This window comes from Schistocerca americana, chromosome 3 (genome assembly GCF_021461395.2).
Source record: "Schistocerca americana isolate TAMUIC-IGC-003095 chromosome 3, iqSchAmer2.1, whole genome shotgun sequence".
In the NCBI taxonomy this organism is placed as follows: Eukaryota; Metazoa; Arthropoda; class Insecta; order Orthoptera; family Acrididae; genus Schistocerca; species Schistocerca americana.
Genome location: NC_060121.1, coordinates 672,210,234 through 672,229,711, shown reverse-complemented (window position 1 = coordinate 672,229,711; position 19,478 = coordinate 672,210,234). Strand labels below are relative to the sequence as shown.

At 39.8% G+C, this 19,478-nt stretch overlaps 1 protein-coding gene across 1 annotated transcript in view; it reads right to left on the bottom strand.

The window, feature by feature from the left end:
- Window positions 1-19,478, bottom strand: part of LOC124606309 (death-associated protein kinase dapk-1-like) — a 305,618-nt gene that overhangs the window by 160,041 nt on the left and 126,099 nt on the right. The window contains exons 11-12 of the mRNA XM_047138290.1: window positions 10,389-10,589; window positions 627-781 (exon numbers count right to left, since the gene is read on the bottom strand). Coding sequence (XP_046994246.1) covers window positions 627-781; window positions 10,389-10,589 — 356 coding nt within the window. The remainder of the gene's footprint in view (window positions 1-626; window positions 782-10,388; window positions 10,590-19,478) is intronic.

Below are 19,478 nucleotides of genomic sequence, written 5' to 3'. Positions count from 1 at the left end.
TGATGAGAAAAACACAGAAATTAAAGCTCATACGGATATAAATCGACAGTTGTTCTTCCATCTTCCCATTTGTGAATGGAAAAAATAATAATAATAATAATAATAATAATGTTCAAAATGTGTGTGAAATCTTATGGGACTTAACTGCTAAGGTCATCAATCCCTAAGCTTACACACTACTTAACCTAAATTATCCTAAGGACAAACACACCCATGCCCGAGGGAGGACTCGAACCTCCGCCGGGACTGAATGGAACAGGAAAAGGAGGAAATGATAGTCCTAGCAAAACTATTTCAGCCACACACCTTAAGGAGGCCTGCCAAGTATGAATCAAGACATAGATATACGTCAAACAAAGAACAAATCACTCTAAAAACTGCACGATCAGCAAAATAATAATCTGCTAAAATCCTTAGCTCATAATCATTTCTGTAATTAGAAGTTATTCCAATCCCAATCACCATCATTATCATCATCATCATCATCATCATCATCATCACCACCACCACCATCACCAGCAGCACCTGCACCAGCACCAGCACTGCCACCACTACATTATCATAACCTTCATTATTACAATGAATTTTAAATTCTTAATAATTCTCGTACTAAAATATGCTCTTACCTAACGACTTCTCCATGGCCATAGCGTGCAGCTAAATGAATAGGATACAGGCCATCTGCATCTGCAATGTCAACCGTACAACCAAAAGCACACAAAGTTTGAGCAGCAGTCAGCAGGCCAGTCCGTGAAGCGAGATGAATAGGTGCATCACCCTCCTATAAACACAGTGTTTCGAATGTAATTATAAGGGTAATTATCAATTTCTGCAGTCCCTATACCAAAGGTCAGAAATTACTGAACAACAGTACATGTTTATGCAAGATTTCTCTAGGGTGATTTGCAATATTCTTGGAGAAGATAATATTGCTCTTAATAAATAAAACACTTAATACAAGTATGTGTCTACTTTCACCCTGATTCTATTTTTCACTATTTCATAGTTAATGTACCATGATTCTGGTCAGTTCATTCGTATTTGAGATTCTTTGAATTTATATTGTGTCCACATCTGTAAACCAGGAAACCAAGAATTCATACAATAGTCACCTGTTTTTGTCATTTATCATTATTTTTGCTATCACAGATTTCATCATATGTGAACACAATCATTCAGTGACTTTTGAGCATATACTAAGGGAATTTGTCACTTGTAGTGAATAATATGTGTGTTACAGAGTGGTGCTATTCCATAGTACATGTGGAACTACATGAATCTGTAAACAGCTACCATGGATATATATTATGTTCTTATGTAGGTGTATCAAATATTACCCATTATGTCATTAAACTATTCCAGTAGTTCACTATAGCATTCCCAGTCACAATCCACATCACTGATCTCTGTAAAATACATTTCAATAGTGAAACACTAGTGTTAACATGCTTCCAAGGCCATACATCACTACCAATGTAATGGTAATAAAATCTGCTGATGTAAAACAAAAAGATTTTGTTTTGAAGCAGATCTCTTTCAGCTCAGAGAGAAACAGACAACAGTTCAGTTACTTTACATTCAAACAGTTATGGTTCAACAAATGCACAGAACACATGCTGATATTAGGTTTCCTTTGCCCTACTAAAATCATCTCATAAAATGCTGTACATTCCTCATACAGCATCCTTTACAATTAGTGAACATTGAAATTCTTTTACTGACCCAGTTTACAAATATTTACAATGTTACAGAAAGTAACTCTTCGGCCATAAAGATTATCCTACTGACAATGTTCAAAAAGATAGATTGCTTCTTCCTATACACATTAAGTTGCTGGGAGGCACAATTAAAAGACATCTGCATAAAGCTTTCAGCCACAGCCTTCATCAGTAAAAGAGTAACACACACCACTCATACACACAAGCCAGCACACCTCATGCATACGCAACTGCTAATTACAGCAGCTTGTGCCTTCTGGCACTGTGGCCAGAGCTGCCGGAGTTGGCAGTTGTGTGTGGAGGAGGAGATTAGTGTTTAACGTCCCATCGACGACGAGGTCATTAGAGATGGAGCGCAAGCTCTGATTAGGGAAGGATGGGGAAGGAAATCAGCTGTGCCCTTTCAAAGGAACCATCCCAGCATTTGCGTGAAGTGATTTAGGGAAATCATGGAAAACCTAAATCAGGATGGCTGGATGTGTGTTTGAACCTTGTACTTCTGAATGCGAGTCCTGTGTGCTAACCACTACACCACCTCACTCAAATGTGTGTATGTGAGATGTGCTAGCATGTGTGTATGAATGGTGTGTGTTTCTCTTTTGCTGAAGAAGGCTGTGAGTCAAAGGATAGGTAAGTGTCTTAATTGTGCCTGTCTGCAACTTAGCATATATCCTTATAATAGAGGGAAACATTCCACGTGGGAAAAATATATCTAAAAACAACGATGATGAGACTTACCAAACAAAAGTGCTGGTAGGTCGATAGACACACAAACATACACACAAAATTCAAGCTTTCGCAACAAACAGTTGCTTCATCAGGAAAGAGGGAAGGAGAGGGAAAGACGAAAGGATGTGGGATTTAAGGGAGAGGGTAAGGAGTCATTCCAATCCCAGGAGCGGAAAGACTTACCTTAGGGGGAAAAAAGGACAGGTATACACTCACACACACACACACACACATATCTCCATCCGCACAAGCAGACATTTGTAAAGGCAAAGAGTTTGGGCAGAGATGTCAGTCGAGGCGGAAGTAAAGAGGCAAAGATGTTGTTGAAAGACAGGTGAGGTATGAGCGGCGGCAACTTGAAATTAGTGGAGGTTGAGGCCTGGCGGATAACGAGAAGAGAGGATATACTGAAGGGCAAGTTCCCATCTCCGGAGTTCTGACAGGTTGGTGTTAGTGGGAAGTATCCAGATAACCCGGACGGTGTAACACTGTGCCAAGATGTGCTGGCCATGTACCAAGGCATGTTTAGCCACAGGATGATCCTCATTACCAACAAACACTGTCTGCCTGTGTCCATTCATGCAAATGGACAGTTTGTTGTTGGTCATTCCCACATAGAAAGCTTCACAGTGTAGGCAGGTCAGTTGGTAACGTGTACACCTTCCGGGTTATAAAACTGGAGTAGGTGGTGGTGGGAGGGTGCATGGGACAGGTTTTACACTGGGGGTGGTTACAAGGGTAGGAGCCAGAGGGTAGAGAAGGTGGTTTGGGGATTTCATAGGGATGAACTAAGAGGTTACGAAGGTTAGGTGGACGGCGGAAAGACACTCTTGGTGGAGTGGGGAGGATTTCATGAGGGATGGATTTCATTTCAGTGCAGGATTTGAGGAAGTCGTATCCCTGCTGGAGAGCCACATTCAGAGTCTGATCCAGTCCCGGAAAGTATCCTGTCACAAGTGGGGCACTTTTGTGGTTCTTCTGGGGATGTTCTGGGTTTGAGGGGATGAGGAAGTGGCTCTGGTTATTTGCTTCTGTACCAGGTCGGGAGGGTAGTTGTGGGATGAGAAAGCTGTTTTCAGGTTGTTGATGTAATGGTTCAGGGATTCCGGACTGGAGCAGATTCGTTTGTCACGAAGACCTAGGCTGTAGGGAAGGGACCATTTGATGTGGAATGGGTGGCAGCTGTCATAATGGAGGTACTGTTGCTTGTTGGTGGGTTTGATGTGGACGGACGTGTGAAGCTGGCCATTGGACAGATGGAGGTCAACGTCAAGGAAAGTGGCATGGGATTTGGAGTAGGACAAGGTGAATCTGATGGAACCAAAGGAGTTGAGGTTGGAGAGGAAATGCTGGAGTTCTTCTTCACTGTGAGTCCAGATCATGAAGATGTCATCAATAAATCTGTACCAAACTTTGGGTTGGCAGGCCTGTGTAAACAAGAAGGCTTCCTCTAAGCAACCCATGAATAGATTGGCGTACGAGGGGGCCATACTGGTACCCGTGGCGGTTCCCTTTAATTGTTGGTATGTCTGGCCTTCAAAAGTGAAGAAGTTGTGGGTCAGGATGAAGCTGGCTAAGGTAATGAGGAAAGAGGTTTTAGGTAGGGTGGCGGGTGATTGGCGTGAAAGGAAGTGCTCCATCGCAGCGAGGCCCTGGACGTGTGGAATATTTGTGTATAAGGAAGTGGCATCAATGGTTACAAGGATGGTTTCCGGGGGTAACAGACTGGGTAAGGATTCCAGACGTTCGAGAAAGTGGTTGGTGTCTTTGATGTCTTTGGTGTCCCTGCCCTGAAATGAGATCCATCCTTAATGAAATCCTCCCCACTGCACCAAGAGTGTCTTTCCACCATCCACCTAACCTTTGTAACTTCTTAGTTCATCCCTATGAAATTCCCAAACCACCTTCCCTACCCTCTGGCTCCTACCCTTGTAACTGCCCCCAGTGTAAAACCTGTCCCATGCACCCTCCCACCACCACCTACTCCAGTCCTGTAACCTGGAAGGTGTACACGATCAAAGGCAGAGCCACGTGTGAAAGCACCCACGTGATTTACCAACTGACCTGCCTACACTGTGAAGCTTTCTATGTGGGAATGACCAGCAACAAACTATCCATTCGCATGAATGGACACAGGCAGACAGTTTGTTGGTAATGAGGATCACCCTGTAGCTAAACATGCCTTGGTGCACGGCCAGCACATCTTGGCACAGTGTTACACCGTCCGGTGTTATCTGGATACTTCCCACTAACACCAACCTGTCAGAACTCCGGAGATGGGAACTTGCCCTTTAGTATATCCTCTCTTCTCGTTATCTGCCAGGCCTCAACCTCCGCTAATTTCAAGTTGCCACCGCTCATACCTCACCTGTCTTTCAACAACATCTTTGCCTCTTTACTTCCGCCTCGACTGACATCTCTGCCCAAACTCTTTGCCTTTACAAATGTCTGCTTGTGTCTGTGTATGTGCGGATGGATATGTGTGTGTGTGTGTGTGTGTGTGTGTGTGTGTGTGTGTGTGTGTGTATACCTGTCCTTTTTTCCCCCTAAGGTAAGTCTTTCCGCTCCCGGGATTGGAATGACTCCTTACCCTCTCCCTTAAAACCCACATCCTTTCGCCTTTCCCTCTCCTTCCCTCTTTCCTGATGAAGCAACTGTTTGTTGCGAAAGCTTGAATTTTGTGTGTATGTTTGTGTGTCTATCGACCTGCCAGCGCTTTTGTTTGGTAAGTCTCATCATCTTTGTTTTTAACATATATTCTTTACCACAAGTAGCAATCTATCTTTTCCTACATGGTTGATATTCCTACCTGGAATTTTCATTGTTAGGTTATCATATTGGCATGAAAATAAACATATTTTAAATACAACAGGACTAATCAAGTTATCCCTATTGCAGTGAATACTTTACCTAAAAATTTTCCCTCCGATTACATTTTATGTTGCACACAACTGCTGTTCAGTATGAGTCCTTCAGCACCAACTACTAAACAGGAATACTGTTTCAATGTAGTATTAGAAGTACAGGAACTAGAATATGATGACTGTCAGATAAAGTATACAGTCATGATGAACTGTATGCAAGACAGCTGCTGTGTTTGACAGTTTGTGCTACTGTGAAGATGGCAACAGAGTAGGTTGGTATGTTATGTGACTGGGATGTCATATCTTGCACTGGTCAGCATTGGGACAGTCAACTGCAGGATGGGAAAGACCAACAATATCAGTACATTTGGTTATGATCACATTATGAGTGCCGGACACATGAAGAACTCTATCCTTATTGCTGGACAGCCACTGGGTTTTTCAGATGCCATTGGCATTACACATGTAGTGTAAACATCTCTGTTCTGGGGAAACCGCTGTAGACACAGTCAATTGCTGGTGATAGACATTATCATCAACTATTACAGACTAACAGCAGATAAACATGCCACAATTCAGTGAAACCCCTACCCTCCCCCAAATTCAATACTTAACAGTAATAACAAGTGAGCAGCCACACCATCCAGAATCACATTCTCACTAATGGGTGCTGAAGCCACTACACCACATGTACCTCTTCTCACAATGCTCAGTGCATGTCGCAGAAATAGGTATGGATGCAGGAACATTGCCATTAGCTGCTTGAACACTGGAAAAGGTCATCTGAACTAATGAGTTCCAGTAGAAGTTGATGCACACCATTGGCAGGAGAAACACTTGTCACTGAGACAGTGAATCCAGCCTGTCAACAGAACATTCCTCAGGCAACAGTAATACATGTTCTTATACAGAGGACTTCTGCATGAGATGAGAGGAATGGTGTATGATACACCTGACATCAGCTCTCGATGGTAAATGATACAGCAAGCTACAGTCTGACTATGTGCACCTGTTTGCTGTTTGCTTGCATACAAAAGAACCACAGGTGATTTGCAGCTCCAACAAGAATTGTAACACTCTGATGTTATTACGATGTGTCAGCACAATTTGAAGAACATTCCACAAACATTAGGATTCTTATGTAGTCTCCCACCATCACAAGATCTAAATCCTAACTGGGATGCCATCATGCCAAGGAAACAATTTAAACTGTTTTTAATGAGTTATGAGCTGAACTAGCAGAACGTGGCCATCATTTGCCTGTTTCATAAGAAGAGGGACAAAGCAATATGTGAAAATTACCACTGCATCACTTTACTCGTTATATACAAAGTCTTAGCCAAAGTCACTGCTATGGGATCGCTCCACTTGCTGAAAAGATGGTAGTTTTCTACAGGGTAATCAACAACTGACCGTATCTTCATTGTAAAGCTAATAATGAAAAAGTGCTATGGATATAATGTGGATGTGTATCAGCTCTTTGTGGATTTTACACAGGCTCATGACAGCATCAAAAGGAAAGGTCTGTATCAGACCCAAATAGACATGGAATTTCCATGTAAACTAATCAGATTGGAACAAATGACACACACTGGCATGAAATGAACGAAAACCTAGCATACACCAATGATGTTTCTAAGCTGTATTGAAGCCTTAAAGAGCCAGAAGAAGGATTTTGCAATCGGAAAAGGGGGCAGACATCTTGGGACTCCGAGTAAACAACATTAAAGCTCAATATCTTTTCGCTCCCAGAAGTAACACTGCTGTTAGAGACAAATGCCAGTTGAATGGAGTCAACTTTGAGAGATGTGAGAATTTCCAGAATTTTGGAGTGCTGCTAAGTGATGATAACAGCATGTGTGAAGAAATGAAAGCAAGGATTGCCATAGGAATCAAGCTTACTGGGCCCCAACTAAGATTATTCAGTCACATAGCCTGAGCAGAAAATCGGAGGTGACTATATATCAATCACTTATATGGCTGATGGTAATGAATGGCTCGAAATGTGGACAACTGTGGCAGAAGAGAAGTTCCTGACAAATTGGAGAGGAAAGCAACAAGAATGATTTTTGAAGCAATGGGTGAGGCAGGGCAATGGACAATATGCAACAACAAAGAATTAGAAGAACTATATGGTTATAATGACCTAGTTTTGGAAATCAAGAGCAACAGATTAAGATGGTTCGGCCATGTAGATTGAATTTCAGAGGAGAAATCTGTCATGAAGGTCTACAGAGGAAATACAGGTGGCAGAAGGAAGGTGCAAAGGAAGACCATGGAAACTATGGCTGCATGATGTGCAGAATGATCTGAGAAAGACATGGCAAGCAGATCATTAAGACTGGGCTGTGACTGTCGGAGAGGCTAAGGCTTGTAATGGATCTGGGAGATGTGTTATTTTCTACCGGAGTTGTCGATACCAAATTGTAAATGTTTTCTTACATTTTTTTCAGAATTTTTTTAATTGTAATTTGCCTTATTTTATGTTAATTTACTTATATTTTTGAGAGTGACAACATATTGATTACTATTAGTAGATGTGACGAAGAATATCAAAGAGACTGATTACTAGTGGAAGGTTGTGTGTTGTGTAAAATGTCTTTGATGCTGGAGTCGTCTTTGACTGTAGTCATTCAGCAGTGAACTCTTGGTGTGTGTTGACGGTAGAACAATGTGCAGGTTACCGTTATAAATATTTGCTAGTGAACAGGAAAAAATGAATTATCTTACTACTTTTTTTATATAAACTTTAAGAAGAAACCACATTCGAAGAAATGGTATCTGAAGCACCAAAAATGAGGCAAATGCATTGAACCAGGATATTTCTGCAGCCGACAAAACTGCATCGTGGAAACATACTTCCACTAGACGACTGAAGCCAAGACAAATATCATCTTGTAAACATTTCACAGAAAAGGTACTATCACGAAATATGCCAAATTTAAGTAAATAAAAATAGTGAGCATATTTCAACTGGGGACTGTAGCCGGGATATTGTGTTCACGTGATCTTCAACAGTGCTATGAAGAAGAAAATTTTTGTGTGTTCATACCAGTTTTTCAGAATGTGTGTTACAGTATTTGTGTTCATCGGAAAGTAAAAGTTTTGGAGAAGAAATGTTTCGGCAAGAAATACAATTTTCGACAGAGGAAGTAAGTTCAAGAATTTTGGTCAACAATCAAATGGATGAAAAACGTGGATTTGCAACAGTAGAAGAGTGTTCCAGATAAGTCACGAAACCCTCATATTTTGTTAAAACAATATTTTTATCTTGTTTTGTATTGTTGTGTATAAATTTTTTTTTTTTTTTCACAATGACTTATATGAGATTTTCAAGAGTATTGTGCCTAAAGTAGAAAATAGTAATTTAATAGACTTCGAAAATCAGGACAGGTCAAATGAAACAGAAAGAACCAATCAATTTGATTTAAAAAGTTTTCTTGTAAATTTCATGAAAGAAATTAAACAATCAGTAGACGACAATAAGACTTACTGGCATGAAAAAATTTATAACAATTTGTTGCAAATACAAGCAGTCAATACCCAAGTGGGTGATCTTTCGAACAGAGTTGGCAGTGTTGAGGAAAAAATTGAATCTGTGGAAGCAAAAGCAAATGAAATTGATGCTAAACTGAGCGATGAAATTAATACTGTAAAAAATGAGTTACTGGCAGATAGGGAAAGAAATTTAATTGATTTTAATGAGATAAAAAGGGAAATTAAAAATTTGGATGAGAACACAAAAGTTTTAGTAGAGTATGAGATTGGTGGGGAAGGATCATTGCAACAACATCCAGTAACAAGTCCACAGATTCAAAGAGTCCAAATTTAGAAGAGGTTATCAGACTGCATCATTAATGTACTAATTGTGTAATACAGATCCATTACTGAGTGTGGTCGGGATTTTGTTGTATATGTTCATAATAACAAAAGCCCTGGGGAGCAGTTGTAATGGATCTGGGAGATGTGTTATTTTCTACCGGATTTGTCGATACCAAATTGTAAATGTTTTGTTATATTTTTGTCAGAATTTTTTTATTGTAATTTACATTATTTTATGTTAATTAACTTATATTTTTGAGAGTGACAGCATATTGATTACTATTAGTAGATGTGACGAAGAATATCAAAGAGACTGATTACTAGTGGAAGGTCGTGTATTGTGCAAAATGTCTTTGATGCTGGAGTCGTCTTTGACTGTAGTCATTCGGTAGTGAACTCTTGGTGTGTGTTGACGGTAGAACAATGTGCAGGTTGCCGTTATAAATATTTGCTAGTGAACATGAAAAAATGAATTATCTTACTACTTTTTTTATATAAACTTTAAGAAGAAACCACATTCGAAGAAATGGTATTTGAAGCACCAAAAATGAGGCAAACACATTGAACCAGGTCATTTCTGCAGCCGACGAAACTGCATCGTGGAATCATACTTCCACTAGACGACTGAAACCAAGACAAATATCATCTTGTAAACATTTCACGGAAAAGGTACTATCACAAAATATCCCAAATTCAAGTAAATAAAAATCGTGAGCATATTTCAGGCTCTACATGGGCTGAAGCACAAAAGAGTAAGTAATCAATCACGTTCCACTGAAGAATCAACAATGAAGAGTATATGACTATAAGAAAATCAATTCCTTTAATGGTCTGATGTATCTGATGATGATTTATTATTTTTTTATAGGTAAGGAAGTTGGAAAATCCACACCATTTTGGGCTAAAAGGACTCTTAAGTTTGATGCCATTGTACATAAAAACAACCACAGCACCATTCGATTTAAAATATATTTGATTCATTTAGGAATAGTAATAAAGACCAGTACTAAAATTATGTTATAAAGAGATTTGTTACATAAAAGAAGCACTTTCATTAAAGTCAGCTTAAGCCAATTATACTGTTTATCCACTGCAATTTTAATCAATCGACATACTCTTCATCTATCTTTGGTAATAAAGTGTTACAGTAATGACATTTTCACAAAATGGCTTACTGTTTCATTATAATTTATGTAATACCTGCTCAAAGTTACATGCAATTAAAAAAATATTACCTTAGTAGCAGATGTCTTACCATATCACACATATCAACGTCAGCTCCAGCATGCAAGAGCAGTAACGCACAGTCCTCACGAACAGTGGCCAAAGCCACATGAAGAGGTGTTCGGCCATTACAGTCTGGAATATCAAGTGAAATGTCAGGGCACGCAATGAGTCGACGTACACACGTTGTACGACCATGTAATGCTGCTTCATGTAATGCTGTTCCGCCATCCTGTGGATGAGAGAATACAGATATAATAAAACTCATGTCATGCTGTAGATTGTTCCAGTTCCCAATACAGATGTACGGAAATCTGAGAGTAAAAATTTATCACTCTGTCTGGCAAATGACAGACACAAAAGGACAAGTGGCATGACAAGAACTGTCATTCAGAAAGTAAGTTTAAATAAGGAGAAAACAATGGTTTGCATTACATCCTAAATGATAGAAAATGTTTCTTTGAGTTTAATAAGTAAATAATAATTCAAATTTATTTTGTATTGTAAATAATCATAATCTTTCTTATATTTCCCCCCTTCTGTGTGCAACAATACAGGATGAAACTTCCTGGCAGATTAAAACTGTGTGGTGAACCGAGACTCGAACTCAGGACCTTTGCCTTTCGCGGGCAAGTGCTCTACGAACTGAGCTACCCAAGCACAACTCACGCCCCATCCTCAAAGCTTTACTTCTGCACACAGTTTTAATCTGCCAGGAAGTTTCATATCAGCACACACTCCGCTGCAGAGTGAAAATCTCATTCTGGAATACAGGATGAGACAGAGTAGTCCCTCCCATTTCCTAAACCTTTCCAGTCGTTCTCCTTCATCCCTCTTCCTTCACCTTCAATCCTTCTCAAAGAAGGAGCAGCCCACTGGCTCCAAAAGCTTGCATATTTCTTTAACCTTTACATGTATTTTCTCCTGCCACTGCTTGGTGAGGAGATTTTCTTATCTATCTAGTCATATTTTAGCAATTTTTCTGATTTACCTATGGTGTCAGCTATCCATACACTTTTAATAACTGATTCTCCTACATCTACATCTATGTGATTACTCTGCTATTCACAATAAAGTGACTGGCAGAGGGTTCAATGAACCACCTTCAAGCTGTCTCTCTACCGTTCCACTCTCGAACAACGCGCAGGAAAAACAAGCACTTAAATTTTTCTGTGCGAGCCCTGATTTCTCTTATTTTATCGTGATGATCATTTCTTCCTATGTAGGTGGGTGCCATCAGAATGTTTTCACAATCGGAGGAGAAAACTGGTGATTGAAATTTCATAAGAAGATCACCTCACAATGAAAAACACCTTTGTTTTAATGATTGCCACTCCACTTCACACATCATGTCTGTGGCACTATCTCCCCTACTTTGTGATAATACAAAATGAGCTACCCTTCTTTGTACTTTTTTGATATCATCCATCAGTCCCATCTGATGTGGATCCCACACCACACTGCAATACTCCAGAACAGGGCAGACAAGCACGGTATAAGCAGTCTCTTTAGTAGATCTGTTGCACCTTCTAAATGTTCTGCCAATGAATCACAGTCTTTGGTTTGCTCTACTCACAACATTATCTACGTGACCATTTCAATTTAGGGTATTTGTAACTGTAACCCCCAAGTATTTAGTTGAACTTACAGCCTTACGATTAGTGTTACTTATCGCGTAAACAAAATTCAGCGAATTTCTTTTAGTACTCATGTGAATAACTTCAAACTTTACTTTATTCAGGAGCAACTGGCACTTTTTGCAGCATGCAGATATCTTATCTAAATCATTTTGCAATTAATTTTGGGCATCTGATGACTTTACAAGATGGTAAATAACAGCATCATTTGCCAACAATCCAAGACGGCTACTGAGGTCTTCTCCTATGTCGTTAATATAGATCAGGAACTATAGAGGGTCTATAACAATTCCTTGGAGAACGCCTGATATTACTTCTGTTTTATTTGATGGCTTTCTGTCTATTACTAAGAACTGTGAGTTTTCTGACAGGAAATCACAAATCTAGTCACACAACTGAGGTGATATTCCATAGGCAAGGAGTTTGGTTAGAAAACGCTTGTGAGGAACGGTGTCGAAAGCCGTAATGAAATCTAAAAATATGGAATCAATTTGACATCCACTGTCAATAACACTCATTACTCCACGAGTATAAAGAGCTAGTTGTGTTTCGTAAGAACGATATTTTCTGAACCCGTGCTGACTATGTGTCAATAAATCATTTTCTTCGAGGTACTTCATAATGTTCAAATACAGTATATGTTCCAAAATCCTACTGCAAATCAACGTTAGTGATATGGGCCTGTAATTCAACGAATTACTCCTACTTCCCTTTTTGGGTACTGGTGTGTGACTTGAGTAATTTTCCAGTCTTTAGGTTCGGATATTTCAGTGGGCAAGCTTTTGTGTGTAATTGCTAAATATGGAGCTATTGTATCAGCACTCTCTGAGAGAAACCTGACTGGTATACAATCTGGACCAGAAGCCTTGCCTTTATTAACTGATTTAAGCTGCTTTGTGACACCAATGATATCTACTTCTATGTTTCTGATCTTGGCAGTAGTTCTTGATTGGATTTCAGGAATATTTACTTTGTCTTCTTTGGTGAAGGAGTTTCAGAAAACCATGTTTAATAACTCTGCTTTAGTGGCACTGTCATCAGTGACTTCACCATTGTTATCGCGCAGTGAAGGTATTGATTGCGTCTTGCCATTGGTGTGCTTTACGTATGACCAGAATCTCTTTGGGTTTTCTGCCAGATTTTGAGACAGAGTTTCATTGTGGAAATTACTGAAAGCATCTCACATTGAAGTACATGCCATATTTCAAACTTCTGCAAAACTTTGCCAGTCTTGGGGATTTTGCTTCTTTCAAATTTGGCATGCTGTTTTTGCTGCTTCTGCAACAGAGATCTGATCCATTTTGTGTACCATGGGGGGTCAGTACCACCACTTATTAATTTATGAGGTATATATCTCTCAATTGCTGTTGATATTATCTCTATGTAATCATTCCACAACTTTTCTACACTTACATGTTCAGATCGGAAGGAGTGCAGATTGTCTCTTAAAATGGTGATAAGAGCATTTTTATCAGTTTTTTTTAAAAATAGATATACTTTGCATTTCTTTTTGACGCTAGTAGAAGTTACGGTATTCAGCCTAGCAGCTACTGCCTTGTGGTCACTAATCCCTGTATTCATCACAATACTCTCTATTTGTCCAAGATTATTTGTTGCTAAGAGGTCAAGTATGCTTTTGCAACCATTTACGTTTTAAGTGGGCTCATGAACTAATTGTTCAAAATAATTTTCTGAGAAAGCATTCAGTAAAATTTTGGATGACGTGCTATGCCTGTCGCCGGCTTTAAACATATCATTTTTCCAGCATATTGAGGGTAGATTAAAGTCACCAGCGACTATAATAGTATGAGTGGGATACCTATTTGAAATGAGACTCAAGTTGTCTTCGAACTGTTCAGCAACTATATCTTCTGAGTCGGGGGGGAGGGGGTCGGTAAAACGATCCAATTTATAGTTTAGTCCGATTGTCAAACAATCTACCAACACTATTTCAGAAGAACTATCTACTTCAATTTCACTAAAAGGCAAACTACTTCTGACAGCAATAAATAGTCCATCACCAAGTGTACTGAATCTATCCTTTCTGAACACTGTTAGATCATTTGAAAAAATTTCTGCTGAACTTATTTCTGACTTTAGTCAGCTTTCTGTACCTCTATTTGAGCTTCAGTATTTTCTATTAGGGTTTGGAGCTCTGGTTCTTCCGCAACACAGCTACGACAATTTACAACAACAATACCGATCGTTTCTACAAGTAACTTACTGTGTTTTACCTGCCCTCTCTCAGGGGGACGCCCTTTCTGTGTGAGGCCCTCTAACATAAAAAATCGCCCAGTCTCTTCGATACAGCCCCGCTACCCGTGTAACTGCTTCCTGTGTGTAGTGGACTCCTGACCTATTAAGCGGAACCTAGAAACCCACCACCCAATGGCACCAGTAAAGGAATCTGCAGCCTACATGGTCATGGAACCGCCTGAGCCTCCGATTCAGACCCTCTACTCGGCTCTGCACCAAAGGACCACAGTTGCTTCTGTCGATGATGCTGCAGATGGTGAGCTCAACCTTAATCTCGCAAGCAAGACTGGCAGTCTTTACCATTTCCACTAGCCACCCGAAACCAGAGAGAATATCCTCGTATCCAAAGTGATGTATGTCATTGGTACCGACATGAGCCACCACCTGCAGTTGGCTGCACCTTATACTCTTCATAGCATCTGGAAGCAGCCTTTCCGCATCCGGAATGACTCCCCCTGGTACGCACACGGAGTGTACACTGGCTTCCTTCCCCTCCTTGGCAGCCATGTTCCTAAGGGGCTCCATTACACGCCTAACATTGGAGCTCCCAACTACCAGCAAACCCACCCTCTGTGAATGCCCAGATCTTGCGGGCCGAGAAGCTTCCTCTGGAACGGGGTGAATGACTGCATCCAGCTCAGAGACATTGGCAGCCATAGACAATGCCCAAAACCTGTTCATCAAATGAACTGGGGAGGCCCTACGATCGGCCCCTCAGAAAGCTTTTCGCTGCCTGCTAGACTTTGGAATGATCTCACACTCGGCCATGGGTGAGGGGTCAACCTCAGGGCAGCCAGTACCCAGGGCGACCACAGTAGTGGACTGACCAGGGGACACATAGGATGTGCTTGACGTCCCTTGCAACCCCGCGTCTGACTCCCCACAGTGATGCCCCTAGGCAGCAGCTTCAAGCTGTGTGGTGGAAGCCAATGCAGCCTGGAGATGTGAGTGAAGGGTCGACAACTCAACTGCACATTTTTCCCGTGTTTACATCTGTGGCTGAAGTTTTGCAGTGTACTTCTGAACTGTTAACAATAAAGAAGCACATTTCACCACATCTGGTAAGTTGTGGAACACGTACTGTATTACGAAATGGTAACTCAAAGTTAATTGTTCATGTAAAATGTATTGCACTCCCTCTATTCATAAGCTTATTATGTGAGCTACTAAATATCCCTTCACGTGGTTACTATCTAGTAATGTGATGTGCACTTTCGTCATGTTTACAACTGTGATGGCAGTTTAATGAAATATTTAACACACATGATCTTCAATACCAGTACATGCCTATTGAAATCAGTTGCTCATTCTGTAACGTTGAACTTGGAGAAGACGACTACTTGGAAACCTTAATCAACACAGTAACTCAAATATACACAACAAAAACACACAAAGCAATTGCTTTAAAAATCTATCTAAACAACATGAGGTGTGACCAAAAAGTAATGGGAATTTTTTAATTCAATGGGCTTTATACATCCAATTTTCTGATTTTTTTATCTTATTAGTACACATGTTCTTCACTTATGTTTGCATTTTCAGCTTTTTTGAATATTTAGTTTCTTTATGTGAGTCTGCATGCTTCTTCCATGTCAATTGTCACTGAAGTTAAAATCTTCTGAATTGTTTGGCCTCGTCATATTTCTTCACACAATCGACATTTCAATGTCTCTGCTGGAATTTTCTTCAGGATCTTGTGGTGGCCACTGTAAAATGGGCCTAATCTACAGTGGATCATCCTGTGGTGTCCACTGTAGATTGGGCCCTATCTACTGTGGACACCACAAGACCCTGAAGAAGGTCGCAGAAGAAGGATCGAAACTATTTCAAGAAATATGATGCAGCTTAACAACCGAGAAGATTTTTAACTTTATTTAGTTTATTGCTGACAGTACACAAGGATACAAGTGCTTTTGACGTTCAGAAAAATTTTTACTTTCAAAGAATGCGGGTTGAAGAATTGGCATTACATTTTGCATAAACAATGGAATAACGTGCAGCAGTGCATTCAAAATGATGACTGTGGCTTTTGGTTAATCTACTATGAGTAAGACAAGAGTTTACAAGTAACACAAACATTTAAAAGATGGTTGAGAAGATGTTGAAAATGACGACCAGCCTGGGTGCCCTAGCACGTCAATTACTGACAACAATGTGGAAGAAGTAAAGAATAACCATCAGAGAGGTTGCATATCTTTTGGCTCATGCCAAGCAATTTTTTCAGATGTTTTGGGATTAAAACATGAAGCAGCAAAGTCCGTTCCAAAACTGTTGAATTTCAACCAAAAACGACATCATATACATGTTGCTCAGGAATTGCTGAATGAGCTGACAACTATACACAAATTCTAAAGAAAGTTACAACAGGAGACAAAACATGGGTATATTAGTATGATATTGAAACCAAGTCCCAATAATCCCAATGGAAAATGCATGAAGAGCCAAGACAAAAAAAAAAAAAAATTTGACAAGTTTGATTACATGTGAAGGTCCTTCTCACTGTTTTCTTCAATAGCAATGGGACAATGCATCATGAATTCCTGTCATACGGTTGTATGGTCAATAAGGAATACTACTTGTAAGTTATGCACCATTTGCATGAAGCAATCCAAACAGAACTACTACAATTGTGGTAAAATCACTCACAAAAATTGCATCACGATAATGCTCCCATTCACTTCTCAATGGTTGTTTGTGATTTTTTGGCAAAAAACAAAACTGTTATTTAGCCTCGGCCAGTGTATTCATTGGACGTGGCCCGCTGCGACTTCTTTCTATTCTTGAGGCTTCAAGAGAATCATGAAAGAACACCATTTTGCCACCATTGGTGACATAAAAACAGAATCTCTGAAGAATATGAACACCATAACAAAAAAGGAGTTAAAGAAGTGCTTCCCAGACCAAAAAAAGGGCTGGCAAAAGAGTTTTATATGGGGGGGGGGGGGGGGGGGATGAGATTGCTTTGAATGGAAAAAAGTTGATGCTGACAAATAAATAAAGATTCTTTACAAAAAAAAATTCCTAGTAGTTCTTGATCGCACCTCATGTTGTTGATGCTGTTGTTGCTGTTGTTATGGTCTTCAGTCGAAGACTGGTTTGGTGCAGCTCTCCATGTTGCTCTATCCTGTGCAAGCCTCTTCATCTCTGAGTAACTACTGCAACCTACATCCTTCTGAATCTGCTTAGTGTATTTATCTCTTGGTCTCCCTCTACAATTTTTACCCTCCATGCTTCCCTCTAATACTAAATTGGTGATTCCTTGATGCCTCAGAATGTGTCCTAGCAACCGATCCCTTCTTGTCAGGTTGTGCCACAAATTTTTCTCCCCAATTCTATTCAGTACCTCATCATTAGCTATATGATCTATCCATCTAATCTTCAGCATTCTTCTGTAGCAGGACATTTCAAAATCTTCTATTCTCTTTTTCTATAAACTGTTTATCCTCCATGTTTCACATCCATATATGGCTACAATCCATAGAAATACTTTTAGAAAAGACTTCCTGACACTTAGATCTATAATCGATGTTAACAAATTTCTCTTCTTCAGAAATGCTTCAGAAATGCCATCACCAGTCTACATTTTATATCCTCTCTACTTCAACCATCCCCAGTTATTTTGCTGCCCAAATAGCAAAACTCATCTACTGCTTTAAGTGTCTCATTTCATAATCTAATTCCCCCACCATCACCTGATTTAATTCGAATACATTCCATTATCCTTGTTTTGCTTTTGTTGTTGTTCATCTTATACCCTCCTTTCCAGACATTGTCCATTCTGTTGAACTGCTCTTCCAGGTCCTTTACTGTCTCTAACAGAATTACAATGTCATTGGCAAAACTCAAAGTTTTTATTTCTTCTACATGGATATTAATTCCTACTCCTAATTTTTCTTTTGTTTCCTTTACTGCTTGCTCAATATACAGATTGAATAACATTGGGGAGAGGCGACAACCCTGTCTCACTGCCTTCCCGACCACTTCTTCCCTTTTATGCCCCTCGACTTTTGTAACTGCCATCTAATACGTGTACAGATTGTAAATAGCCTTTCGTTCCCTGTATTTGACCCCTGCCACCTACAGAATTTGAAATAGATTATTTCAGTCAACACTGTCAAAAGCTTTCTCTAAGTCTACAAATGCTACAAACGTAAATTTGCCTTTCCTTAATCTATCTTCCAAGATAAGTCGTAGGGCCGGTATTGCCTCATGTGTTCCAACATTTCTACAAAATCCAAAATGATCTTTCCTGAGGCTGGCTTCTACCAGTTTTTCCACTTGTCTGTAAAGAATTCGTGTTAGTGTTTTGCAGCTGTGACTTATTAAACTGATAGTTCAGTAATTTTCACACATGTCAACACCTTTCTTTGGGATTGAAATTACTATATTCTTCATGAAGTCTGAGGGTATTTTGCCCGTCTCATACATCTTGCTCACCAGGTGGTGGAGTTTTGTCAGGGCTAGCTCTCCCAAAGCTATCAGTAGTTTTAATAGAATGTTGTCTACTCCTGGGACCTCGTTTCGACTCATGTCTTTCAGTGCAATGTCAAACTCTTCACACAGTATCATATTTCCCATTTCATCTTCACCTTTTGTCCTCTTACATTTCCATAACATTGTCCTCAAGTACATCACCCTTGTATAGACCCTCTATACACTCCTTCCACCTTTCTGCTTTCCCTTCATTGCTTAGAACTGGATTTCCATTTGAGCTCTTGAGATTCATACAAGTGGTTCTTGTTTCTCCAAAGGTTTCTTTAATTTTCCTGTAGACAGTATCTATCTTACCCCCAGCGACTTATGCCTCTACATCCTTACATTTGTCCTCTAGCCATCCCTGCTTAGCCATTTTGCACTTCCTAACAATCTCATTTTTGAGACGTTTGTATTCCTTTTTACCTGCTTCATTTACTGCATTTTTATATGTTCTCCTTTCATCAATTAAATTCAATATCTCTCCTGTTACCCAAGGGTTTCTACTAGCCCTCATCTTTTTACCTACTTGATCCTGTATTGCCTTCACTATTTCATCTCTCAAAGCTACCCATTCTTCTCCTACCGAATTTCTTTCCACCATTCATCAATCATTCCCTAATGATCTCTCTGAAACAGTCTACAACTTCAGGTTCTTTCAGTTTATCCAGGACACATTTCTTTTAATTCCCACCTTTTTGCAGTTTCTTGAGTTTTAGTCTACAGTTCATAACCAATAAATTTTGGTCAGAGTC